This window comes from Ornithodoros turicata, chromosome 6 (assembly GCF_037126465.1).
Source record: "Ornithodoros turicata isolate Travis chromosome 6, ASM3712646v1, whole genome shotgun sequence".
Classification (NCBI taxonomy): Eukaryota; Metazoa; Arthropoda; class Arachnida; order Ixodida; family Argasidae; genus Ornithodoros; species Ornithodoros turicata.
In genome coordinates this window covers 53,292,501-53,320,131 of record NC_088206.1, presented here as the reverse complement: position 1 = coordinate 53,320,131, position 27,631 = coordinate 53,292,501, and the positions used below count along the sequence as shown (strand labels likewise).

Below are 27,631 nucleotides of genomic sequence, written 5' to 3'. Positions count from 1 at the left end.
GCACAAATTACGCGATTTTTTGTTTTCTTGTCATTTTTAGTGCTAAACTAAAAAATATGCGATGGCCGTGTAACTTGGAGCAGTTGGGAGAGTGCGGAGCACGCGCTCTTATCTGACGCTATTTCGCGTGAGCGTGCAATACTTCTCCAGCGATGTTGCAGGTCGTAATAACCGTCCACATCGCGTCAATCGCATCCTTCGACCCAATCGGATTTCCGCGAAATTCCGTGCAAAATAAGGGATTCCGCGAAATTTCGCGGAAAACCCGGGCCCTTTCGTATACCTAACTCCCCTGCAAAAATGGCACATATGCTGTTCTCCTAGCTTTCGTTCTAAAAAAATCTGTATTGAAAAAAGCCACCCTGTATACCATAATCCTCATAATGTCTGCAAGTTTACTCTTCAAATTATAGTCTGGCTACAGCATGCAGCTCCCGCCATACTAAAGAAATGCACAGGAGGCACCATTGGGAGAGACGAATGATTACATTTTCAAGGACTATGTACAGCATTTTCAGAACCATCGACGGTCACTTGGGCTTCATCAATGAACTCCTAGAGGTGGGGAAAAAAATTACAAATTACATAAATGATCCAGACTCCACTTTTTCTCATAGACAAAGAAGTGGTACAAAACATATACGTACTGGCTAAAAGCCTTGCTGCCACCACTGAGGAGAATGTATGGTGTTTGCAGTTCCTTCTGCTTTTCCTGCAACAACTTGAGGGTGCTTAATGGAGTGTCCGTTGAACTCATCTGTTTCAGTTTCTGGAACAGAGACGGAAACCAAATCAGTACTAGGGACACGTCCACGTAGGGTATGTTTTCAGAGCATGCTGCATACTCCGAGGAAGAAGGAAAGGAATGAATTTGTGCAAAGCATGTTGTTGGCCATGCACAGATGAGACGTAACTATAGCCATGGTTCATGTGGTTTAACATTGAAAGGGACGATCGCATCCGGAATCCATTCTATGAAAGCGATACCATATTATGTCAGGCGTCAGCCGACAATCTACTTGACTACTTTTTTCGTCCGACAAGTGGTTAGATATTACATCAGTTTTAAAGATCAGCGCCTCTTCCGCAGCTGCAGAGGCTCCGGCGGGGTAATGTCACTCCCTAACAGGAGGAGTGAGAGGGTGGTGCTCAGAGGAAAAAGGCGCCATCCAGACGCCCCGTAAAGGCGCATCCCCGCTTGCGGGAGAGCTGATGGCATACTTTCAACATCCAGCGTCTGCTCTTGTCATGAATTCCATCGAATAACAGTCAAACTACGCTGCAGATCGTATGGGATTCTCAATACTGTGGTCCACGACGAACAAAATGGCACAATAGTTTCGAAATCGACTGCAACAGATGCAACAGTCCCTTTAACTCTAGACATCCATTCCATTAAACTTAATACTCTTCTTTCCTGTATACTGCTAAGCAGTTAAATTTGTGGTGCTTATGATTATAATAATCATACAGTCTAACTCCTTTACAACGAAACCCAGGGGACCGCAAAACAAATTCGTAGTAAAGGCCACTTCGTTAAAGCCACTTCATTTATTGCCATGTCCTATGGGGCTACGACGGGACCGGGAAAAAAATTTGTTGTAGTGGTATTTTCGTTAAAAAGGCATTCGCTCTAAAGAAGTTTGCCTGTAGCAATAACCAGCGACAACGCGAGGCTCAGTCCTCAAAGTACTTAAAATGCTGCGTTTCACACATCAACAGCCATGAGCATACATGCATACATACCACTGCCTGTTCCACTTTCTTGTGTCGTTTGTCCACTTTGCCTTTGCCCGAGCCTTTGCCATGGAACTTATGCGAAAGGTACCGGAAGGCCTCCTTGGCGTTGAGTATCCGTCCACCATCGTCGATGTACTCCAGCTTCACGTCGGGTTTGTACGTCTCTTTCTCTTTGAAGTCCGATACGGGGCCGCTGTAGCGGTCGCGGCGACTCGCTTTGTCGTCGTCGCTGTAATAAAGCGCGAGGAGTAATTTGATAATAGATCGCACACGGGTGCATTTTATTTTTTAAAGTAAAAGTAACCGATTAACTGATCCACAATCTCCCAGAGTTCCCACGTGAAAGTAACACGTGGCCCAATATGTGCATAAAACAAATATGTGGAAATAACGCGGATAATTTCGCAATAAATAAATAATAAGGGGTTATTTCCCACTGTGTGTTATGTGTACATGCTGACATTTATGTTCTTGTGAAAATAAAAAATTCAACTCAAATTCGATCCAACAGCGTATTTACAAACAAGTAATCTGGAAATGAAAATCCTCCCAAGTCCATTCCAAAACGAAGCGAGGCAGCCGAAAGGAACGCTCGAAGGCGTCGGGAATGAGTTCAAATTTCCCGCGCGCTACAGCCAGCGGCGACTTCACGCGTACTGGCCTTTCGGAGGAGAACCCACTAGATTTTACGTATTTCACCCTACAAACTCACATCAAACTTGCGCTTGTTTTAAAAACGCGTGTTACGCATACGAATATAGACTACGCTCGTGGAACTATTCGTCTACATTTCGGAGTAGCTATCTATTTTGGATCAATCGTATCGTCATCCACCCTTTCAACGTACACGCTGGCATACTCGCACATATATAGAACTTGCGCACGCTTCCCTCATGTGTTGTATGGAAGGAGAGACGGTTAGCACTCCCCTTGATAAGGACGGAATGGCCTCTGGGCCTCAACACATATGGTTAAGGCACTGCCGCCTACTTCGCGGCACTTAACCACCCATTTTTTTCTTTCTCCTTTTCTCATCACACCTTCTCCAAACACCACTGTGCTCAACAGAGGTGGGCAATAGGCATCCTCGGTTGTACGTGGATGAGGGTGAAGTCGTCTTCCCCCTCACTCACAGGTGTTGAGGACAGGTGAGGTGAAATTTCCACAAATGAGAGGTGAGGTGAGCTCCCAGAAAAAAAAAAGAAGAAAGAAAGAAAAAAAGGGTGAGGTGAGGAAAACTTGCAGAAATGAAGATTGGGGTGAGGTGAGAAATTTTTCAGAGAAAAGATAAAGCTGAGGAGAAGCCTTTTGTGGCAAAAATAGATATGCATATTAGATAATGAAAAATATTAACTATACAGTTAACACAAATAAGCTGAACCTGTAATACTAAAAATGAAGTAGGCATGGGGTATTCAAAATTATGGTTACAGGCATAGGCAGAGAGTTTTCAATATGCTGGGTGGGGGGTGGGGGGGGCTTCATACGCAGAGGTCGGGAATTCAGTGTTGTGACGTTGTGAGGCAAATTTTTACGAATCTTCATGATCACTCGCATGAAACATGCAATTCTTAGGATATCCCTCAAAACTTCCGTCTTGAGTGTCAGCTGGGTAGACTTCCCGGAGGGGGCCTCCCCCCCCCCCCCCCCCCCCCCCCCCATGGCTACAGGACATCACGATAGATGGCTTAATAAGCAACTAACTTCTCTGGCACTTGACAGCTGTTCTAAAGACAAGTTGTTACTGTACTCCCAGGTGGTACGCTTTATTTCCACAAGTGAGACTAAGAGCTTCTTTCTTTTCATTACAAAAATTAATTCATGTATTAAGATATCAACTACCAAATGCTTTCGTAACGTGCCCCTTACACTAGTTTACCACATGACACGGTCCTAGCCAACCACAATCCCGGATGACATCGTTCTCTCCCGATTTGTTGAAAGCAGGAGGTGTATGCCTCTTTGTGACACTTATGCGACTATGTTAGTTGTCACCAAAAACCATCCACGCCACGTGAAGGGTGAGGTGGTGTGAGGGTCTATCACACAAAACACAAGGGTGTATATTTTAAAGATTAGGATGTTTCACCAAAGGGCTGAAAGCTAGTGCGGAGCAGAATTTTGTAAGGTAATTCACAATGTTGGGAATGACTGTCAGATTTCTTAAAAACAATTTCTCGGGATTTTTCAGAATCACAATAAATAACTTTCCAATTAATAACTGATCTGTACATAACAGTCGGCTTAGAAGTACAGTTGAAGAAGGCTGCCTAATGTTGACTGAAAATGTGTCTTACTTTCTGAGCTATGTACGCGGGCCCTATTTTGAGTGTCTGCACATCAGGCACATCACACACTTTTGATTGTAGCATCCACGTGATTGGCCAGTCTTTATCAGTACAGGTTCCTCTCACCTGACACCTGATATTAGCAACACCACCACCAAACTACATGCTGTGCAAACTGATTCCAGTCAGAACAGAAGAATACTCACTAGAACTTCTCCTCAATTGTGTAAGACTGCGCTTGCAAGTGGCTGAACTTTGTTGTTCCAGTCGGATTCTTGTCATCCTTTTCGATGTAGCCTACATAATGAGGAAAGTGATGGCCATGAAATTACTAAAATCCAAATCAGGAACATGCAGTCTACCTTTCTTGAAGGCCAACTGTAGAGCTCCTGCTACACCAACAGAAACATCAGGCTCTTCTTCCAAAATAGGCTTTTTCTCGTGATCCTGCACAGGAAAACAAAGGGCACATGAATTAAGATCGCAGCATAGCTTGAAGGACTCGGAGCCACATAGTAGTAAACAACGTGCAAATAATACTGATGAAAGGATGTCGATGACAATGATTAGGATGATCGTTTTATGACACTTAGGATGACATTTTTGCGGCAGGGGGATTATATCGCATGTTGCCCTTATTTAGACCCTCGTCTTTTGAGGGTTTGTTTTTTGAAAACTGGGGGGAAAACGTCGGGTTTTATTTCAGGGGTTGTAAGAGCGAGTAAAATCTGGTAATATCGGGCGGAAAAGTGGACTTTCAGCTGGAAAGTAACAAAAAGCACTCCTCACATCTTAGATGAACACGAGATGCTGAGCAGCTCCGTATTGTGGAAAGTTTGTTTCTGAGGTTTTGCGGGCTTCAGCTTAAGTGACAATGGGCGTGTTAACGGAGCATGGAAGTGACATCTAACATGGCTCAAAACGCTGCTTCATCTGTGAAGCTGTCCACCAGGAGTCACCATGCAAAATATTTTCGCTCTGCGGTGTATTGTCACTGCGCAATAAAATTTACAAAAGACAGTCGGAGAAAGCAGTCACGGACGAGAGACACGAGCCCCGCGTGACATAGAAACTGCTCAGTGCCTTCTTTCTTTGTTTTTTCTTCCCGGCTCACGCACCGCTTATAATTGCTTGAGCTGTGCCATTGGACGTCACTGGTCACGTGCCGGAGCCCGTGATATGTCACGTTGTCTTCTCGTCCGCCGATGCGCTCTTTGCACGTGGAAAGGTTTTTTTAAAGGTGTGCGGAACAGAGCCTTGGGCGTGCTCTGTAGGTCACCTGCGCTCATCGTTCTTTAGCAGGAGCTCATTTTATTCGTTGCAGAAGACGTCGCAGCGGAAAACAAAAAATATTTGGGGGGTGACTTCCATGCTCCTTTAAGTAGCGACCCCAGAGTCAAAAGAGTCACGACTCCGTCCACTAAACGGCCAAGTGCACTTCCGGTGAGTGCACCTCTAGTCAAAATTTCTGACACCATCTCAAAAGCGGAGTCACTGAGCCAAAGAGACGGGGACGGAAGTCAAGTGACGTAGTTCCGCTAGCTAGCAGACGTGACAGACGTGTTTGGGCAGTTTTGGAGGTTGTTATGACATTTTGGGGCAAAGCCAAGCACTCCAAAGTGGAAATAGGTGTGAGCGGAAGCTGATAGAGCATGTCTGGCAAGCAGGCAAGGATTTGGAGCGTTAAGTAGAGACTCCTTGTGGGTCTGGATACAGTTACTCCCTTTAGAGTGCAACAGTCGCTAATTAACATGCCCATTGATGCAAATTAGGAGGTAGAAACAGGTTTTACTAGGTCTAACCAAGGTCTAAGTACAGTATAAGGCTCTACCCATATTGCAAGTGTCCCACTTGCAGAGATGTGCTTAGCACAAGTGTCCCAGAGAACTGACATCGTGATAAAGTGCCACTTCTGACTCGCTGCTTCGTGTAGTGACATCAAACTTTGTGCACTGACCTCATCTCATTCGGCATATTTGACTGTCATTGATTCAGAAATTGTGAATTCCACACTGTCCTATACAGCATCCATGGAACCCTGGGTGCCCCAGGTTCACAGTCAGGGAATAGTCTCAAACAATGGGTAGCTTATCCTTCTCTATCAACTTTTAAACTTTCGTACTTCTAGCTGCCGCTATGTGGAAGTTACAGTAACAAATCTTGATGGAGATGGCACGTGTTTCCCACTTTAGTATAGGAACATTGCGTGCAGCATTAACTCCACCAAACCAATATTGCCATCATTGCACTATCAGTTACTGACCCAGAAGTGCATTGTACATCAACGATCTTGTCAGGTATAACCAAAGTACTGCCCTTTCGACTTCATTCTTCTTTTCTTTTTTGCTGCAAAGATCTCAAGAAGCCTCTGTTAAGTGAGCTAGGAGGAGAGAAAGAAAGGAGCAGCGCTAAACAGCATTTATGCGAGGGGTGCGGGGAAAATGATGTATGAATAGTGTACGAGTCTTAGCCCTTTCAACGTTTTGTGTCACAACACCTGAGAAGGCAAGTGAGAGGGTAGGGAACACACCACTGTTGGTCGCTTCTGGCACATGTATGCAAAAACTCCAAAGCTAACAGTCAAATGGCTATGGATGCAATTGTGTAAACTGAAACAGAAAAGCTGGCAGTGACGCCACATGGCTGACACCCAATTTCCGATTGAGTTTCGTGTGTCAGAGAGCACCTTTTCTTCTTCCATCCTCTATGTAAGCTACTAATTTGCACCTACATCCTTTGTAATGCAGGAACTACGTACTTACCTTTATACCTTAACATAGCACCTTTGGAAAGTAGCATCCACAATGGGTATACTAACTTTTTAGTGCTTTGTAGCCCTGATCACTTTAAAGGAGCTCAGAAAGCACTTCAATCACTACCATTTTTTTCATGCCAATCCGTTAACCAACCTATTAAAATGCACCATGCGAAGTGATTCATTCAACAGATGTATAAATATCGCAGAACTTGCTTTTCAAAAACGCGATTGTGTGCAATGGCTGCTTGCATCATTTTGGCATCACTACAGTACAGCCCGCTGGTTGGTTTAGAGAAATGTCGTCTGCTATTTTTCACTTGGAACGACGCTGTAAGCTGCAGCGCTGCAAAAAGTGTTTCTTTCCGCTTTTTCTTTGATTTATCAGATCAGAACCAACATTGGTCCACACTCCACAGACAACCTTCAAGGTTAGGCCGTGAGATTGTGGAGGCCACCCTCATTGAGAAGTCCCCGAACAACGTTAGCAAAAAATCTGTCAACCTGTCCCCGCTCCAGCTCGCTTTTGTCTCGTGCGACCTTCCAGAGTAGCTGGATTGTGAAAATAAGCTTCAATTGTTAGTTGAATGCTGTTCTGTCCGTGTCTCTGTTTTCTGTCGCGTTCCTTATCGTGATGATTGTTACTGTTGTTCTGTTGTGTGGTGGCAATGAGTGTAAACACAGCACAACACTAAGCGTTGCTTCAGTTCACGCTTGAAAATTATTGCCGCATCGCTATGATCACTAGAGACCGGATTTTCATGCAAATGCATATTTTTTCCTGAACATGGTTTACATTGGGGGTGACATGAAAGCACATTTGAGCCTTGTCCCAAACGATTTGCAGTATGTTTTAAGTGCATGTAAATGCATATTTCATACGTTGCTGCATATTTTGCATTTTTGCTGCATATTTTCCTGCTCGTCAGATATGACGTATCGATCTGAACCATATTTCGCATTGCAAGCCGCCGATTAGACACTCGGCATCATGCCATCTGCTGTGATTCCTTCCCTGCGAGCGGCGACGCCACTCTGGCTGTGCCGAATACAGCTTGTGCCCTCTCTGGCTGCCACAGAGAGTATGAAGCGTTCTCTTCTTTGGCGCCTACCGTGCGTCTGCCACTTTTACGTTGTTTGCTTACGATGCCGAGACCTATTTCATGTCTCTACAAGAGATGGACGACAGAGGATCCAGATTTGTGCACCGACGGAAAGATATTATTCTGCAGGATTTGCGAGAAGAAGGCAAGAAAGGAGCGTGCATGGAACGTTCAACTATAGACGAGCAACACTTAAGTTTCATCCCTCGCTATATTTTTGCTTTAGGAATAGCGAGCCGACCTTCGGTAAGGCTGACCTTTCCGAAATAAACATATATCCCCCCTCATCCGTTGACATTTACAAGGCATGGGCTTTCATGCATTGGGGAGGATTATGAACGAGAATCTCTCAAGCAACTATGCGTAAATGGGGCTCACTTTGCGACGCAATGTACGCGCAAAGACGCTTATTAACGACGCAAAATCAAGGTCGTTCTTTAGTATTTACTTCACAGAAATTCATTGCCACGGCTGTTTATGTTTCCTGACTCAATTTTTCTTTTTTTTGTCTCTTATAGGTCAATGCAGAGAGGAAGTTCCAAGTGGACCAGCATGTGAGGTCTCAGTGCCACATTTCTGAAAAGGCAAAGAGGAGCAGGACTTCACAACCCCTACTTGCCCACGCTGCGAGCTCTCGCCCTGAGTTTGACGAATTTTGTGCGGACCTCTCTGAAGCCTTTGTGGCGGCCAATATTCCGTGGTGCAAACTCGAAAACCCGACGCTAAGAAAATGACTTGAGAAGTATACTCACAGGAAGATACCAGCAGAGTCAACTCTCCGCAAGAATTACCTGCCTCTTTTGTACGAGAAAGCCGTGAACAAAATAAGGTCTTCTAAGGCCCAATGTGGGCTGCTGCAGATGAGACGACGGATGCTTGTGGTCGCTATGTAGCGCATCTTGTTGTTGGAGAACTTGATGAAAATCAAAGGTCTAGGCCTTATCTGCTTGCGAGTCGAACAGTTGAGAAAACGAACCACGGCACTGTAGCTAGATTCGTAAACGATGCTCTCACGCTACTCTGGCCAGATGGGGGCGGAGAGAACTTTAGGATATTTTACGCAGATGCAGCTGCGTACATGATAAAGGCTGCTGACACCCTGAAGGTTTTCTATCCAAACCTCGTGCACGTAACGTGTTTGGTGCACGGCCTCAACCGTGGCAGAGGAAGTTAGGGGGCTCTACCCACTAGTCAACAAGGTGGTGTCAGTCGTGAAGAAAATTTTTGTGAAGGCGCCAGGTCGAAGAGAAACATACCGAGCAATGATGCCAAGCGTTCCCCTGCGCCCTGAACCTGTTGTCACAAGATGGGACACCTGGATGGAGGCGGTCGACTTCTATGCAACTCACTTCGACGACTTGAAGGACGCGGTGAACACGTTCAGTTCCGAGGACAGCAGCGCTGTCAGAGAAGCACAAGCACTCTTTGAAAACCCAGTGCTGGATGTGGACGTACAGTTAGTGAAAACGCACTTCGTCTTCCTTGCGCGAGCCACCCGGACGCTTGAAACAGGAGGCCTCCTGCTCGTGGAATCCTTGGATGTGGTGAAAGGTGCACGCGAGGAGCTCACAAAGATCAGCAGCCCAGCCGGCGCAAAGGTTGCTAGAAAATTGTGCTACGTGCTACAAAAGAATCCTGGATTTGTCGTTCTCCGAGTAGTCGGCAATTTGTTTGCTTCGGGTCCTAACGCCACCCTACCGGAGGTTGTGCCCGCATACCTACTTTCAGCCTTCAAGTATGCTCCACTCACAACGTACGACGCAGAGAGGTCATTTTCGAACTATAAGAATGTTTTGACTGACAGGCGCCAGAACTTCACTCCAGACAATATTGAACGGTATCTGGTGGCAAACATTTTCCTCAACAGTTCCAATCATTGAAACATGGCCTTGTATTATTTTTTCTGAATATCCCACTTTTCATTATCTTTCATTGTAACCCCAACATATCTGGTTAAACAAAAAGGACATTTACATTTAGAAACCACTCGTCTCGGCAGCGGTGTGCGAGATCGCTTCATATACGGCTCCAGTTTTTACCGCATATGTGACACATTTTTACTGCATGTTGTGACCAGGTCTAGCACATAATTGCGTGCATATTTCATATTTCATTACTTTTTAGCACATATAAATCCGGTCTCTAATGATCACTAACTCACCCATCGCTTCCATTGGCAACTCTGTTGGTCATTCAGTTAGTGTTTCATTCAGCTGGAGGTGTGTTCTTGCCGATACATTGTCAGACACAATCCAGTGAAACTTATCGCAATGCCGTCGCCAGCACATAATGGCAGAAAATGTCCTTGCACCATGTATCGATTGACCGTGCAAAGATCAACTGTTGCCCATCCATTGACTGTTGCAAAGACCAACAGAGCCAAGCAACCACCATCATAAACCACCGCAACTTAGGTCAACCTACCAATCATCGAGCTAAACGACGAGAATTAGTCGAGGCAGGCTACAAACATGGACGACACAAACACGCCAGTTATCTCATTTGATCCGAGGTGTCCCGGAGCCTTTTGTTTGGTTACCACATGGTGACTGACAACACCCGTTAAGTTTGCACCCATCATCAGCTCATCATTCTGCATCTCTGCAGAGTCCCACTTTCCAAGTGTTGATATTCTGCAGGCACTTCGAAGTCCCTCAATTATTCGCCACTTGACAGGGAGAAAGCAACGAAAAAGCGAAACGACGAAACGAAAGCAGTGCTGACCTCGATAGAAGCACGGTCGCCCCTTTGAACTGTAATAACATCACCAATGATGTTTTCTCCTCCTCTTCCTCGTTTGACCCTGTGGAGTGAGTCAAGCCGGAAGGCACGCGGCCATGTTCGAGTATGTTTTTTCCAATGAAAAATATCGCGTACAGAGAAAATTTGTGTGTTGATCATTAAGTTAAGTTACCTGCTTTCACAATACATTCGGAACTGAAATTTTTTTAGATGGCTTTCTGTGCTCCTTTAATTGTAAGCAGACATATTCACCAACCTCAATTTCAGCCGGTCTCTCATCGATGTCAACTTCGTTCCAGGCTCCTTTGACCAAAATGTCAGGTGGAGCTTCTTCTGGGTTCTCTTCTTCTTCCAAATCCTGCACGCATGTATTGTGGGAAGTTAGTCACACATCGCATGCCTTAGCATCAACAAGGAATGTTGGGAAGACACCCCACCATGAGTTCATCAACCTCTTCATCTCGATTGCCCGACATCCCATAAGTTGGTATGTCTCCCAGAGTCCGACAAAACTCTGCTGTGGAGTTGAGGATGATAGACTTGTTTGATTGTGACGCACTGCCGTACTCTTCTAGTTCACCTGTCTTGCGTACAGACTCTGCTATCTGAGAGGGAAAATAGTAGAATGAATAGTAGTGGCATGTGGAAGTGAGCCATGGCTCAGAATGGATTGGTCAACACTCAAAAGTGATTGCACTGTAATGCCATGCCTTTTCTACTGACTGAAAGTCAACTCGTTTCAGCCGTCGTGCTTTGGTCAGCGCAGCTTCTAAGACTTGTTCACTATCATCTTCTTCAACAGCTACGCCTGTAAGGTCCTCCTCGGGGCCAACAACATCTGCAAACAACATGTATATCATGATACGCCATATTTTCTTTCATGGCTGTATTGATGACGGATTCTGCAAAGATTGGTGCAGCCAGGGTGCACAGGTGCACCCACAGATAGCGTGGCATTCTGTTCAAATAGAACACTTCCCGTGCTGCATCACAGTAGCGGTGCATCTCCCTCCCACACGTGAAGGTCCATTGCCACACTCCCTGTTTATAGAGCTCTTGTATACTAAATTGTGCTGTGATAACAGGTTACTCTGCAAGAATATTTTGTGTAGTTGCTCACGATGCACTGACTAAAGAAATAATTTAAGCACTGTTTAAAGCAAGCCAAAATGTCACTTCACTGTTCCTTTAATTTTAGTACCAAAAGATGTAATTTTCCACAAAAACCAGTCACTCTGGAGTTCTAGGGAGATTTATGGCTTAGGGTGATTTATCCAGACCCCCCCTGACCCCCAATATTTTGATGCACCCCCTAGAGGGGTCCCTTTGCTATAATAATGCTGTAATAATGTAATAACTGTAATAATGCTGCACCCCCACTCGGAGTCCCTACATCTCCGAGATAACCCACTGCTAGAGAGGAGCAGGGTACCTTCTTCTTCGGCTGGCACATTTGCCTTTGCTTCTGGGAAGAATTCCTGACTTTGCATGTTGACAAACGCTGGTTCATTGTACTGGCCAATGCGTTTCCTGCAAGATACAAAAAGCAGCTGTTTCCCACGCCGAAATCTCAAACGCTCCTCATGTCAATTGCTCTTTTCTGATATCAAATCTGTTTTTCTTCCTACCTGGAACCCATATCTCTGTTGGGATCTGCTTCGTGACCAGGGAGAGGTGCTAACTCTTCTGGTTTGAGAATATCGCGCTTGCGTATCTTCCGCACTTTCTTTTTTGGCTTTTTGAACTTTTCCTGAAAGAAGACGTTGCGGTATTTATATTGCCACACGAACGCACAATTCAGAAAGCAAATGCCATCGTCTATTATTATTTCCATACCATTTCAGTTGGAGTGTAATATTCTAGAGCCAGTTGTAGAGCTGGTGTTACCAACGATTCCTGTGACAAAGAACATATGTGCCTGTTATAAGGTGCCCAGCGCTAATGCAGGACACAGGATGTAGGACAGGATAACTTACCTCTTGCTTCTGCTTGAGTTTCATTCGCACAATTTCAAGCTCCCGTTCCTTGCTGGCCTCACTCGAAACACCTTCAAATGAAAGACGCACTTTGCAACACGACTTGCAGCACAAAGATTCGATTGTTACAGAATAGTAACGTCAAATGTACGAATCAATGCCAATGTACTAGTCAACCCTCGATTTCCTCATTCAACCTCGTTTGTAAGTAGAGGAATTCATAAATTGAGGTTCGCAATAAGCAGAAAAGTGAGAAAGTGCTATAACGATAGGATACTATGCATTGTGGCGTGGATGTTTGAATCTACATTGTAACAGTTCTCTGCACTATTGTTTCTCCTTAGTTGCTCAGGAGCAACATTAGTAGTCTAGTGCTTGACTCATCAATCCTATCCTCGCCCTCGATACACGTTAATTTCAAAGGTCAGCTAAGTGACACCCGCTTGCCTCGTCCATGTCGCAGAATGATGGATCACACTTCGTGGTAAATGGGTCAATCACCTTTTCCTTTTTGCCATTTGACAGTGGGACGCAGCATGCTCTACGTTTATGTTTTGTAGACCTATATCGACCTGTTGTTGGCCCTGCATGACTGTACCTACCCCGTTCGTAAGTCGACGTAAAAATGGGTGAGGTCTTCAAGGCTAGTTCCTGAAGCTTCCGTTCACTGTTTTCGGAAACTGAGGTTTCGTAAACAAAGGAGGAATACAAGAAGAAGAGTTTAGCCCCAAGAGTCGCTGTTCATAAAATGAGGAAATTCGTAAACTGAGGGTTCATAAGCCGAAGGTCCCCTGTACATGCCATTTGGGTCATCTTTCCTGAGTCTTTTTGAAGGAAGTTGCCAAGGGTCGATTATTATTCCCAGGGGAAGGGTTTGAAAAAGCTTTTGTCGTGAAGCCACTTTTGTGCCCAATAAGCAGGCAACTTCTCTATCTGATTCAACCAACAAACATAAGTCTCTAGTGTCAATGTATGTGTAACAGTCACTCACAGCAGTTAAGCTTCAATGCGTCATCAATTCAATAATGGTCAATTAGAAGTTACGCTTAAAGCAGATGCAACATTTTGATCTATGTGGTTTATTACATCACACACGCATTGCAGAGCACCCCAGAGTAGAGCTGTGCAAATAGCAAAATTTCCATTGTGAATAGTTTACGAATATTTCGCCTGCACTGAGAATCCAATCAGAATAATTTCTTCAGACGCTGAATCGAATTCGAATCAACAGAAAAAGCCCAATTCGAATAATTTTGAATACCTCATGGTGAAATATTTTGTGGTGTTGTGCTAATTTGATGATGTTCTGCTCCAACCTTGTGTGCCTTTCACCCAGCATAACATATCGTGAGAGAAGGGTCCCTCTGTGTTGTGTATCGTAGACTGCATTAGTGGGATGAACTGCACTGAGAGTTAGTCAACATGTTCTATGCAGCCTGCTTTGTGTGCATCTCCTCATTTCTGTATTTACATTGTGAATTTCCTGTACTTTTTTTTAGAAATTGCGCATATTTACATCTGTTACTGAACATAACCCTCAAAGTTGGGAGTACATTTACTGGAACAGACAGTGCAAAGAGTACAATGTTGACCATGAGCTCACAGAAGTTGTAGACTTTAGTTACAGAATATTAACAAAATACAGAAGCCGACACTGAAGACTTTTGTTTAAGTTTAATTTGTACAAGCTTTCGCGTGGAGGTCCACGCTTCCTCAGGTACAAAGTGAAGTGGTGACACACATAAGTATATATAGTATAGACATATACACGACTAAACACACTGCTGTACAAAGAAAGGGAAGAGGAAAGGAGATACGGTGCCACATGTCTGTGTACATTGAATAGCTGGGCAGACGGATAAGTGACCTCTAACCGTTTAAGAACAGTAAAAGGTGTTGTTGTGAACAAAACGGCTCGCCAACCCAGTTTCGCGGAAGGTGGGTCAGGAGTATGGGAAACGAGTGGCCCAGAATGGACAAAAGGGAAGGTTACGGATTATCTAACGGAGTACCAGACGATGACTGAAAGTGGGGATTCAAGAATTGTGCACAAATAAATATAGATATATAACTATTAAATTTACGTAAGCGGATATAACGAGCCAGGACTAAAATTCAGACCATTTGGTGTGAGACACTTGAATTGCGAAATTAAGTAGGACTCTCAATTCTTACGTTTAATGTCAGTGCGGAACCCAGATTCTAGCAATATAATTTTCAAATCAGTTTCAAAATCGTGATTAGGTTGATTGAAGTGAATGGCGACAGGAGTTTGGCGGGCATTTAGGATATCAAATTTGTGGCCATAAAATCTTTTTCTCATTGTGTTGGAGATTTCACCGATGTATTGTGAATTGCACTTGCAGCAGAGTATCAAGTAACAAATATTGGGTGAGTTACAGTGGAGTGAATGACGAATTCTCAAACAGAAGTCACCCATAAGCCCAGAATAAACCCAGAATATTGTAAACAGTGTAAAGTTGGCTTCACCTAACACTCAAGTGAAATGAGGTGAAGCCGACCCGCAGAATGGAGCCGTATAACAGAAGAATGGCTGTAACGTGAAGTGGGCTTCACCTAACTCTTGGATGTAATGAGGTGAAGCCCACTTGCAGAATGGCGATAGCCATTACTTCAGTACTATTCGAAAAATATTACAAAATTTTGGATACTGAAAATAGGTTGTGGCGAATAGCATCAGATATTCGTTTCATATTCGAAATTTCGAATATTCGCAGAGCTCTACTCCAGAGTATTGAGCGAACCAGAATTATTTTTCCATGTTTCATAGTTGGCCCCTAGATCCCCGGAACAAACTTTGGCGTCACGTCTCCTATGATATCATAGGGGGCGAGAACCTCCAGCATTCCTATTGCTTCTCATAACCTCTTCCACCACGTGACATTATGGCCAGCTGAGTTTCGGTATTCGCGACATAGATTTTCTACACATCTACCATCGCCTTTGTGCAGTGTAGAACTGGTAATGCAGGTGCTAATAACCAATGCTAATAACTATCTTCATCGCATTTACCCGACGTAACCTGAGGCAAAGTGTCACAACATTTTAAATTAAGGTCATCATGCTTAAACTTGACTTTTACCTAGCAGCGCTTTGCCAAGGTGAAATAATCGCTACTTACCTATTTTAAACTTGTCCTGCTTGATACCTTCCAGTTCCTCATCATATTTGGAGAGAAGTGACTTCTTTTTCACCTGAATTTGAAGTGCCAGTAGCATGTAAGTATAGGTGCATTACTTATAACCAAATGCTTTGAAGTCTAGGCCGTCAATTTACATACATCAAAAGAGCCAACAATGTGCATAACAAATGCAGGAAGTATTCCATGAAATGTTAGCAAGAACAAGAAACAGCAACATATACTCTGTGTGAAAGAGAGAAGAAGAAAAAAAGACAGGCCAGGAGTATTTAGACTCACAAAAAAAGCCTCAAGCAACATTGAGTGTCACGGTTTCATAGTGGTTGCAGGAGTAGAGACGATAATAGTGACTGGTCATCTCTTCAGCTCGTCCAAACATATAACGTAAGACTTTTTGGAATACACTCATGCGTCTTTTGTCCCTGAGAAAAAGTGTCCATAAAGTGAGTTGCCCATATTATAGAGTATTAAAGAGAAACAAAAGGAATTTGGAGGACGGAAATCAGCAACCAGAATTTGTTCACGTGCATAATGATGTGCAACACAAAATAGACAAAATCTTAGCAACACAGATTGCGTATGGTGCTGGACTCCATTGTAAAAAAAAAAAAAAGTTAAAAATTAAGCATTGTTCGCAGCACCTCATGAGCCATGTCAACTATGATGGTGATCTTGACACTCCTGTGCAATCAATATTGTCAATTAATTAATTAATAAACTAAATGTCAATTCTTCAAACAAGATAAATGCCATCTCTGTGGCTTGACCATCCTGTTCAGAACTATATGTTCTAATTGTTTTGTTCTCTGAAGAGGTTGTTCCTGTGTCGCATGCAGCAAAATGTTTGCACAATGATGGGCAAAATTCCCTCAATACCAATGCCGCCCATAATGACCAGACAGAAATACATTGGGACCTATGTGTTTGGTACCTTATTGCACTGCCCAGTGTCTGTTTCAGTCCCAGTGTCCGTTTCGTCAGTTTCCATATTAACAAGACGTACCTCCTTTCCTTTCGTAACTAAACGTACCCTCCTTTCCTTTTACAGCAACAGCTGTTAGTGACTTGTTGCACGAGATCGCGGCGGCAGCCGCAGAAGAAAAAGCAGACACAGCATTAGTGATGACGAGGACAATGTTAGCATGGCGCTTGAGAAAAAAAACACCTCTAGTGATTCTGCTTTAGACGCCATGTTGATACCGTGTCCTGCTGACGCACAAGGTTTGCATCGGGCACGAGAACGCGAACAGAAGCGCAGAGCTCAAGAAGATCCAGCTCGTCATGCAGTCGAAGCCGCAAACAAGAGAGTGCGACGTCAGGATCCCAACTTGTGTGCCACTAAGGTGAGGCAAAACAACATAGACACGAAGACCCTACAGTGTGTGCCACCGAAGCAGAGGCAAGGCGGACCCAGTGGCAGGACCCTGGAGTACATGCCTCCAAAGCAGAGGCAAAAAGGCGTCAGAGGCAAGCGAAAGCCGAAGGAGCCACAAGGGCTTCACTAGGCAATTCAGGGAGATCCCATTTGGGTAGAGTTGCTCAGTGTGCGGTCGCTTGTGGTCTCACTGCACTACCGTTGACTTGCGACGCACTGCTGTGTCTAGAATTGGATGGTTAAAATGACAGCCCAATGCGACGGCTGAAATTCGCGTTACACAACCATAACCGTCCTGTGATTTTTTCAATATACAGTCAAACCTCGATATGACGAAACGCTATACAATGAAATTTGCGGTACAGCGAGAGAACTTGTATTCCCTGCCACAATTGGCTGCCATATTTCGTCAGGCTCGACACGACAAAATATTCGGTACAACGAAAGAAATCGTGTTCCCTGTGGGTTTCGTTATGTTGAGGTTCGACTGTATTCCCCTTCGTTCACTGAAAGTAAAAATGTTTTTCCTGGTTCTGAGTCACTGTTATGATCCCTGTTCCCGCCTCAGTCTCAAGGAAAATTAGGTATGGATGTTAAAATCAGCGTGGGGTAACCAAATGTTTAACCTAATGTTTTGTGGGGGCGATCGCCACCCGCCCCCGGGGCTGCCACTAGTTACGTCAAAAGCGTTCTCCATACAAATCTGTGCACCAGTGGTTATAACAATAATTTACTCACAATTCCAAATTCGTCCACCTCAGTGTCTTCGTACGGAATATAACCTGGCTTTCTCTTCTTGTTCTCAACATTTCTCTCCGCCTTTTCGTCGTCTACCATGTTGACATTTTCTAGGACGTCATCTCCATCATCAAGAACAGCTACGAAAAGTATAAAAATACAATGTCTGTTGCAGTCGTCATCTCCCACAAGTGTCCAATGAACATGAGCAAAACAGTACACTGTACCTTTGTCTTTCAAAGTGAGCACAACAACATGGCCTTCCTTGATGCGATTCACATCGTGGACCACTTCTAGGCCTTTCAGATTCTTGGCTGAGTATCGCTAGACATCAAGGGCATGTACATGAGTGATACATTTAAAGCATGACCTACTATATTATAACGACCATGTCATAATCGGCAACTCCTATGAGGAGCGCGATCCGCAAGGGGTGCTACTCATTGGTCCGCAAGATCTACATCATGATTGGACAATGGAAATTTGAATTTCGAATGTGCAGAAGCAGATGTACGACTACCGTAGCAGACGACAGCAACGGCTCCTATGAAAACGCGTAGAATGGTGATGATAATCAACTTTAGAATGAAACATCTTCCGTGGGACATACAAAATTCCGTGGGACGTGTACAAAAATACTAAGGCAAGCTGAAGTACAAAGTATTGCAGAAATTGAGGAAGCAATAACCGGGCTGATGAGTAGTGCCACCGCTAGCTTTCAAATGCGGCGCTGGGAAGGGGTGCCTATGACATGGTCGTTATAATCTAGTAGGTAGTGATTTAAAGCATTGCAGACAACAAGACGGAGTCAAGCACTTCATGACACACCAGTGCTACTTTCTTACAACTACGGTCTACTGCACTGGGTACTGGACTGGCATTTTTTTGGTAGCATAAAGCTAAATTTCATGGTCATGTTACATAGTTTTGGAGGCAAACAGTTGGAAGAGTTGACCTCTCATATTAGATAAAATCTCATGGTGGACAATGAGCCTAAACAATGTTCCCAGCTGTTTATATTTGTGCCTCTATTCACCTTGGAAGCACTCCCCTTGATTTCTTCTTCCACCAACTTTCCCACGCCAAATTCTTCATCAAGTTCTTCCAGCACCTTGGCCTGAATTGCAATAAAATATGTCAGAGCATGTCAACACCAGATTCAGTGCATGTTCTCAAAAGACGTCAATATTTTTGTTACCCTCTTGGCTGCTTTGGCTTTTTCTTCATGCAGTTTGCGGCTTTTTCTGACCCACGCCAATGCATCGTCTAGATCTTCATCTGATTCTGCAATTGTCTTGACATCCCTACAGAAATGATGGCAAAATATAGTGTTCAACCAGCATGCCATTTCCATGCATTACCCCTCCAATTTTAGCTAGAGCGTTATTTGTCACAAAGTGAAGACCACCCCCACTCACTCATCTCGACAGTGAAAAGCAAAATGGAAACTTGTTTTGACTGACCGAAACAACAACAGAGGTCATGCTGCGCCATGACGGTGATAATATACGGATGTTGTGATTTTTCTTGCCTATTTTTATCATAAATTCGGTACTTAACACGTGAAATATGCGCAAGAGAAAGAAGAGCAACGTTTGAGCTATGCTCAAGCAGTTCGTTGCGGGGTATGCGTTTCAATGTTCTCTTGGCCAACCAAGTAAGATCGACCAAAGCGGTAATGTGGTGAAGCAGGACTTTGGGGCAACCCCAGGCCGAGGGAGTCGCCAATTCCCCTCCAAGAAAACTTGTTTTAATTCACATTATCGACTCAGAGACAAAGCAAAACAAATCGCCAAACCGGCTAAGGCCGACAATCAACCAAAGCATTGATTTGCTAGCATTTATGGCTGTTTTGCTAACTTTCCTGCTGTGCAGTTGGCAAGTACAGATTTTAACGCTGAATCCAATACACTCCTTCCAGTTGTGTCACCACTACGAGATATTTGCTATAAAAATTTACTGCTACTCACTGATATCGCTTCTGGAACTTCCTTTTTTCTCTGTTCGCAGCTATTTTCTCCCTAAGCTTCTCAACCTGCAACTTGTCTTGAATGTTTTCTGTCTTGATAAAGACTTCCTTGCGTTTCTCAGTTTGTTCCTCATCGACGTCCCCAGGTGGAGCATCGCCCAGACCTTTAGCATACCAAGCAGATTAAAAATTTAACGTACGTTGGTTTGTTGAGACACTTGCGGTGGAAACAAGGAAATATTGTAACAACACTTACCTGGGATACTACCGCTGTCTACCTGGAGTGGTTTTAGGCCCAGTTTTGCCCGTAGTTTGCTGCAATTTTTCAAATTTGAAGCATCTTAGTGTATATAAATTTGAAATTTAGCGATTAAGTAACTGAGCGTATTGTTGAAATGCCCTTGTTTTAGGGCCTTTGTGTTGTAAACAAATATGTAACTCATTCAATCAGTCATACTGGCAGCTAGCTATTCAAGCTGCTATGTGTGCATATGCAGGGCAGGCAAGACTGTCACGAAAGGGGCGGCTAAGGATGGCTCTTCTTAAAGGGCTGTGAAAATTACACATGCTATGTACTGCTCAAAGCCCCGATTAATTAATTAGCCAGTCCATCAGGAGTGATCGCGCAAAGTATTTCTGCTCAACGGTGTCTTATTGCCGCTCAATTCAACTGCCAAAACTGAACCAGGCAGATGGGCATGACTTCATATCTCACGTCTTCAGTGCCCTACCTAATCTATGCGACTACAATCCATGTGTCTCACATTGTAGTTATATATTTAATAATAATACTCGCACCCGTAGGTGCTATCGTAGGAGTGATCAACACGACAAAGAGCATGCGACCAAGGATTAATGGGTGTGACATTGCAGCTCTGTCATGGTGGATTTCAGTTTAAAGCGAGCTAAATTACTACTGACATTCGCGATGTATGACGAATTTTCATTCGCGATGTATTAATTTTCGCGAATCGTGCATTCAGTCATTTGCAAAGTTATTTGCGAATATTTAATTTCTTGATTCCAGGGCTATATCCTTTCGTGGGATTAACGTCAAGCTGTGTTCGCGATTACAATTTTTCGCAGTTTTGTAGCGGTCGCTAAATTCGCGAAAATTAATACATCGCGAACAAAAATACGTTTACAGTATTCTGTTGAGGAAGTCGGACAGTGAGTAACATTCAATTACACTTTGTGAGAGGGAGTTCCAATAGGAAATAGCACATGGGAAAAAATAATTCTTAAATACGTTAACATTACACAACGGTTCATGTAAGTGTTTCCTATGTCTTAATCTTAACGTGTTATTCTTAATCGTATTCTCCCAGAACGTTGTTTCATTGTGTAACACGGAAGTATCATAAAATTAATTTTTAGTTTTCGAAAATATGGGTGCGCAATCTGCAAGGTGCCTGGCAACACTACTTGCCGAAGGTTGATCGTCACTTCCTCACCACAGCTGCTAGCAGTCTTCCAACGCGGTTCAGAGAGCAGAGACCAGAACCACGTTCGAATGAGCATTCGAACGCATACTCAAACAGCGGCTACACTAGCGCCATGTGTGCACCACCAGCAAAAGCTTTCTGACAAGTGTGTACCACAACAACTTATAAACTTACATTTGTAGCAGCCCAACACAGAATTTGGTGGCACATCACACATTTTCAGTTTGCAGACGATATGCAGAAGAGAGTGTCACCCCCCTTGAAATTCTGCACCCATAGCAGAAAGTGTGTAGCGCATATCACAAAGTCGGCAGGACAACAGACTTCATGATGTGCGCCGTCGTTTACGTCTTCCGGGCTATCCAGACGATACTTAAGATGGCGACACTTCCGGTGTGCAGCATGCAAAGGCGCACCTCACACAATTCCAACGTGCCCCAGGAATCACACTCTGCCATTAGGAGACAGAGGCCAGAGCTCGTGATAATGTCACCTACTCTTGGGGGATCCGAACCTATGGAGTTTTGCAGGCACGTTCAACAATTTGTGTAGGTGCTTAATGTTCACTGACGGCATTTATATTTTGTGTACCGAGCCTTTGAGCGACATTGATTTATAGTATGGAATAAAATAAATATCATCTTTTTAGTCCGCAGTGGTTCTCCAAGGAGGACAGTGCAACGTAGGGGAACGTAGCTAACAGTCTTGACTAAGCCACCCGATCGGCGTTCCAATTCAGTGCTCGTCCCTGTGATGTGATGGAGTGACTACACCCTCACTCCTTCCCTTATGAGTTCTCTGTAGGAGTTGAGGTGCCTCCGAAACGGCTCTGGATCACAGACCTTTCATACGCGCTACAGGTTAGCTACGATCCGTGTCTCCCACTATTATTTTTTTTCGTGCAGCCTGCCTCAGCCAAAACAAAAAAGTTATGGGTCTTTGATTTCTCTTTTAAAGGGAACGTCTGTAGCTGTCGACTGGTCTGAAGATTTAAGTTGCATTTGACCCGAAATCACATGTAAATGCCACGTGCAAAATTTCACCCAGCACAGTGTCATAGTGTTTGAGATCAACAAGAAAAACAAAAAGCATGTTGAAGAAGCATGGAAGGCACATCAAACATATATTTTTTTACCAGCTTATGTGAACATACTACCTTGAGGAACTGCGACAAAATATTTCCTATGAGAAATGCGCATTTCGTGAGGAAATTGGTTTATAAGTAGGGAGTGACTTTTTCAGGTTAAATGCCTTTCTCAGATTCGGGGGGTAAAAATCTGGCGCTATTTTTAAATCTGTAATTCAGGGAGAAATCGGGCGGTAATTGTGCCTTCGGGTGTTATCGGGTGTTTTTGTTTCTCCTCTCGTCTATTAAGTCCTTTCCTAATCTCTGTTTTTTGTTCTTTTGTTGTTGTTGTTGTTTTTGCGAGATCGTGACCTTACAGCGGTAATCCCCGAAGGCATACACAGTGTGGACACACATGGGTGTATTGCTGACACACGTGGCGGCCTTTGTTCGTCTTCAGTGGAAACGTCAATTGAGGATTTCATAGTGACTGGAATTCGGGGAGAAATCGGGTTTAACCCGAATTAGTCAGAGGTCAGTTCGGGAGGGAATAACCGGGCGGAATCGGGTTTAACCCGAAAAAGTCACTCCCTATTTATAAGAGTGCATACAGCACCAGCGATCTCTCACAGCTCCTTCTGGCGTGCTGTGACGTCAAATCAGGCAAGTCCAATTATTGGCTGCCGAGTAGCGTCTGCCGCGATTGACTGCTCTGATTCAAATGCAGGATGGACGGCATCAAATACAAACGCAAAAACATGGGTAACACGAGAGTGCGGCCGATGCAGTGGCGAATGAGGACCGCTTTGAGATGTGGTAGAACATAATCAACAAGCTCTTGCTCCGGATTGGTGGGCTAATTACTTGACAGAACAGAAACTGAAAGTTACTGACAGTGACATCACGGGAAGTGAAAGCGCTGGCTATAAAATTTACTTATACAGGGTGCTTCATCTAATGTGATAAGAAATCATATTTAAAAAATCGACTTGTCTGAACATTATGAGGTCAACTCTATCTACCTCGGCGGAGACTGACCACTTTTATCAAATTTAATTAGTGAGAAATTGAATTTTCCCAATTAATCTCCGAAACTTGCCAAGTCAACCTGACATCTTTTGACTGAAACAGAAAGTGCGTGTCGGATTTACCCCGTTGCATCGCAAAATACATTCCCTGCTACTTTTAATAATAGCTGGACAAACAAAGCGAAAACCATAATTTCGAGGCCCGCAAATTGTCGGCCGAGCTCATTTCTCCGTAAAGTTAATGCAAGATGCGGCAGAAAAAAACGGTCCCCTTACTGTTTCCTTCTCACTCTTCTTTCAGGTAACTTTGCACTACAACCATGCTGCCATTATCAGCAGAAGCTTGGAAAAGAAAAAGTGAAAGGGCAACCAGATGGCCTCCCCGCATCGCTTCTTTCAGAGATCTGATCGTGGCCGGCAATTTCCGCACCTCGAAACGACAGGTTTTGCAATTTTTTTCTGCCTATTACCACTGGAGTAGTGAATGTATTTTGCAACAGAAGGGGGTAAAGCTGGCATGCGCTTTCTGTTTCTGTAAAAAAAAAATTAAAAAATGTGAGGTTGACTTTGCAAAATTTGGAGTTCAATTGGGAAAATTCGATTTCTCGCAAATTAAACTTGATAGAAGTGCTTAGAAATCATGACAAATCTCCCTTGAGATAAATAGCATAGACCCCATAATGTTCAGAAAAGTGGATTTTTTTACAATATTTTTCCCCCTGTCCCCCACTCCTTCTTGCTGTCCTCTCTCCATCTGTCCATGTCTGTACGCCGCTCATAGCCACAGTTGCTTCGTGGTGCTAACACAAAATTTAGAAAATCGAATACGATTTTTTATCACGTTAAGTGAAACACCCTGTATATAATTGGATGCAAATTGAATTTATATATTTTGCACTGGGCCTCTGACCATCACAAGTAAGCATGTCACAGCATTTGTTTAGCATTAGTTTGAGTCCATACCGCAGCTTTAAGGAAACACTGGGGCAGTGGATAAGACATGAAGCTACAGGTTCAATCATCCACTTGTGCAACTTTTGTTTTCCTGCATTCTTTTACGAAGAAGTGGCATAGTACCTTAGCTTAACCTAAGCTAACGTAACAAGTGCGTGCAAAGAGGATGCAAGTGTCAAGAGCAGTCAGTTTGAAATAGCGGACTACTGCCACATCAATATCAGCTCAGCTGGTTAGCTCTTTGGTGGACTGAAGTTCTACAGGTTTTCCCGTCCATTTTAGTCCCAGTGCCATCTGAATTAGTCCAAGTGTCACCTGAAATAATCCGAGCGCCATTCAATTTAATCCCGGCGCTATCTGAAAAAATCCAAATGCTATTTAATTTAATCCGGTCCATGGTGTTTTTAAGCACTATAACCGTGCACTCACACGAGGGACATCCCCACAGAATATTCTACAGGCATGTAGTGGAAAGAAAACTAAAAATCTGCTGATGGGACTTCTGCTGCGTCTTATGTTGAGCATTCGCACGGCGCTGAGATATCGAGAGTTAGAGCGGAAGCACAGCAGACGACACCATTGGTCATGTCGTCTGCTATAGAATATCTTCTGACTGAGCTGCAGGATATTACACACGGTTAGAAGAGCACGAAATGGCATTACCCTCACAGCAGACGACACCACTGGTGCTGTCGTCTGCTACAGACAGCCTTCCCACTGAGCTGCAGGATATTCCACGTGGTTAGAAGAGCACGAATTGCATGACCCACGTAGCAGACGACACCATTGGTCCTGTCGTCTGCTACGGAATATCTTGTGACTAAGCTGTGGGATGTCTTTCCGTGCTCTTCAAACCGCAGAGAATATCCTGCGGCAGAGTCACAAGATATTCCTTCGCAGACGACAGGAAGACTGGTGTCATCTGCTATGAGCATCATACCTTTTCGCGTTCTGCTAACCACGCGGAATACCCTGCAGTTCAGTCAGAAGACATTCTGTAGGAGGCAACAGCACCAATGGTGTCGTCTGCTATGTGAGTGGTGGCTCCTCGTTTTCTTCTAACCATATGGAATATCCTGCAGTTCAGTCAGAAGATATTCTGTAGCAGACGACAGCACCAGTTTTGTCGTCTGCTATGTGAGTCATGCATTTTCGCGCTCTTCTAACTGCGCGGAATATCCAACAGTTCAGTCAGAAAATATTCTGTAGCAGACGACAGCACCTGTGCCGTCGTTTGCTATACTTGGTGCTATACTTGCTCCAACTCCCAATATCTCAGCGTCATGCAAATGTTCCACATAAGACACGGCATAACTTGTTATATCAGCAGTTTTTTTTTACTTTTTCTTCCACTAAAATACCCTACAAAGATGTCCCTCGTGTGAACACACGGTTATAGTGCTTAAAAACACAATGGATTAATTCAGATGGCACCCAGATTAAACTGAATGGCGCTTGGATTATTTCGGATGGCACCTGGACTAATTCAGATGGCACTTGGACTAAAATGGACGGGAAAACCTGTAGGTCTGTAAGACCATTCAGGTACATACCGAATTTCACCACCAGGGGTTAGTGTCAGTTGGAATTTGGTTTTACTTTGGACACTCGGACTTTACAAGTGAACAGTATGTGCAAAGATCCACACTTACTTTGTGTCATCAACGCTGAGAGAGAGTTTCTCCCCCCTTGCTTCATCTGAAAAGAGTAACAGCAAGTTTAGGTGTTAGTGAAATGCAGCAGCCTCGCCCAATGGCTGTGATTGGCAATCGTCAAGATGGATAATCTTCTTTTGTATGGTGAGAGTTTGAGTTAAATGTCGGCCATTCTACGTTAGCAAAGAATCGGTTCTGTTAGGGTTGCAAAATGCAGCTCATGTGTTTCCTGCAAACTATTTTATACTGTGAAACTTGTACGCAAATCTCAGTGTTGTAGCAGCTTGTGCACGCTGTGCAAATCATTGGGTGGCAATCATAAGGCTGAAACTCCCAAGGCCGAATTATCAAAAGACCGAAACTCAAAAGGCCAAAAAATCAAAACATCGAACAATCATAAGGTCGAAAACCAGAAGGCCGAAAAATCAAAACACCGAAAAATCACAAGGCCGAAAAGCCACAAAACTGAATTATCGAAACGCCGACAAATGAGAAACCCAGGATACGAGAACTGGTATTCCAACTGCGATAAAAAAAAAGCTCTACAGATTAAATATAATAAACCTGTTGGGAATTAATACTGCAAATACATCGTTTCACCGAACATCGCATTAATAAAGTACTTTCGATACTTCGGGGAAAACGAAAAGGAAAAATAGAGATATGAACCACTGTGTCATTGTGTGTTTAATGTACACGGTGGCAATCAGGTTCGGGTTACCAAATGTAGAGAAACACCATCTCCTCTACAATTCATCACAGTGGGTGATACAAGTCATTCACTGGCATTCACCTACCACACACTTTTTTTTTGTAGTAAACATGTTATAGATTATTGCTAGATTAGGTTGGCAATACGAGGTTATAGTTTATTGCTTTTTTTTAAATGAAAAGAGCAATTCCCTTTCAGTGGTCATTCACAGGGATGCTTAGGACTGGGTCTTCTGTTTCTTTGGCCGTTTTATTTCGGTGTTCGGTTCGGTGTTCTGATCTTCGGCCTTTTGACTTTCGGCCTTCTCATTGCTTGGCCTTATTATTTTTCAGCCTTTTGGCTTTCGGCCTTCTGACACTTCGGCGTTATGATTTTTCGGCCTTCCGGCTTTCGGCCTTATGGTAGTTCGGCGTTATGATTTTCGGCCTTTTGATAGGCTTCCCAAATCATTGCTATGTTGTGTTTACAAAACATTATGGTATCAAAATTTATTTTTCCTTTGGTAAAGATCAGACTTGCTTGTATCCAGGTAACAGAGCTCCATTCAGCAATCGTTTGTAACCAAAAATTGTAAGTTCATAATACCTTCCGACTCTGGACTGTCTGGTTTGCTTCTTCCTGGTGGAGATCGCTCCTCCTTCACCCTGACTTTCTCGGGCACAGGGGGAAGATCATCCTCAGAACCTCGGGTTCTTTTGCGATCCCGGTGCTTATGTTTTTCTCTAGGCTCTCGCTCCCTTTCGCGAGATCTGGACCTCGACGACCGACGAGACTTTTTCTTTTCCTTAGTCCTCTCTTTGTCCTTTTCCTTGTGCTTCTTCGATCCCATACCTTTGTGCTAAAAGAGATATGTAACACAACAAAACGGTCACAAAACGCTTTTCAGGTGCTGATGGCAGCGGCCATATTGCATCGTATGTCTCGC

General features: G+C 43.9%; 1 protein-coding gene and 1 non-coding gene across 2 annotated transcripts; one reads left to right on the top strand and one right to left on the bottom strand.

Moving 5' to 3' along the window:
* Positions 1-467: 467 nt before the first annotated feature.
* LOC135396701 (U4/U6.U5 tri-snRNP-associated protein 1-like) lies at positions 468-27,631 on the bottom strand. Its single transcript, XM_064627828.1, has 21 exons — positions 27,292-27,631; positions 25,992-26,037; positions 20,103-20,161; positions 19,848-20,010; positions 19,076-19,181; positions 18,914-18,994; positions 18,105-18,201; positions 17,878-18,017; positions 15,747-15,819; positions 12,605-12,675; positions 12,465-12,524; positions 12,257-12,378; positions 12,061-12,158; positions 11,339-11,466; positions 11,066-11,233; positions 10,885-10,986; positions 4,391-4,475; positions 4,235-4,325; positions 1,747-1,969; positions 648-769; positions 468-555 (listed from the first exon to the last, which is right to left on the bottom strand). Exons 1-21 carry the CDS (start codon positions 27,533-27,535, stop codon positions 531-533), a joined length of 2,304 nt encoding a protein of 767 aa, XP_064483898.1. The 5' UTR covers positions 27,536-27,631; the 3' UTR covers positions 468-530.
* LOC135399356 (U6atac minor spliceosomal RNA) lies at positions 2,636-2,756 on the top strand. The gene has a single exon (XR_010424246.1). It is a non-coding gene; the product is annotated as a U6atac minor spliceosomal RNA (small nuclear RNA).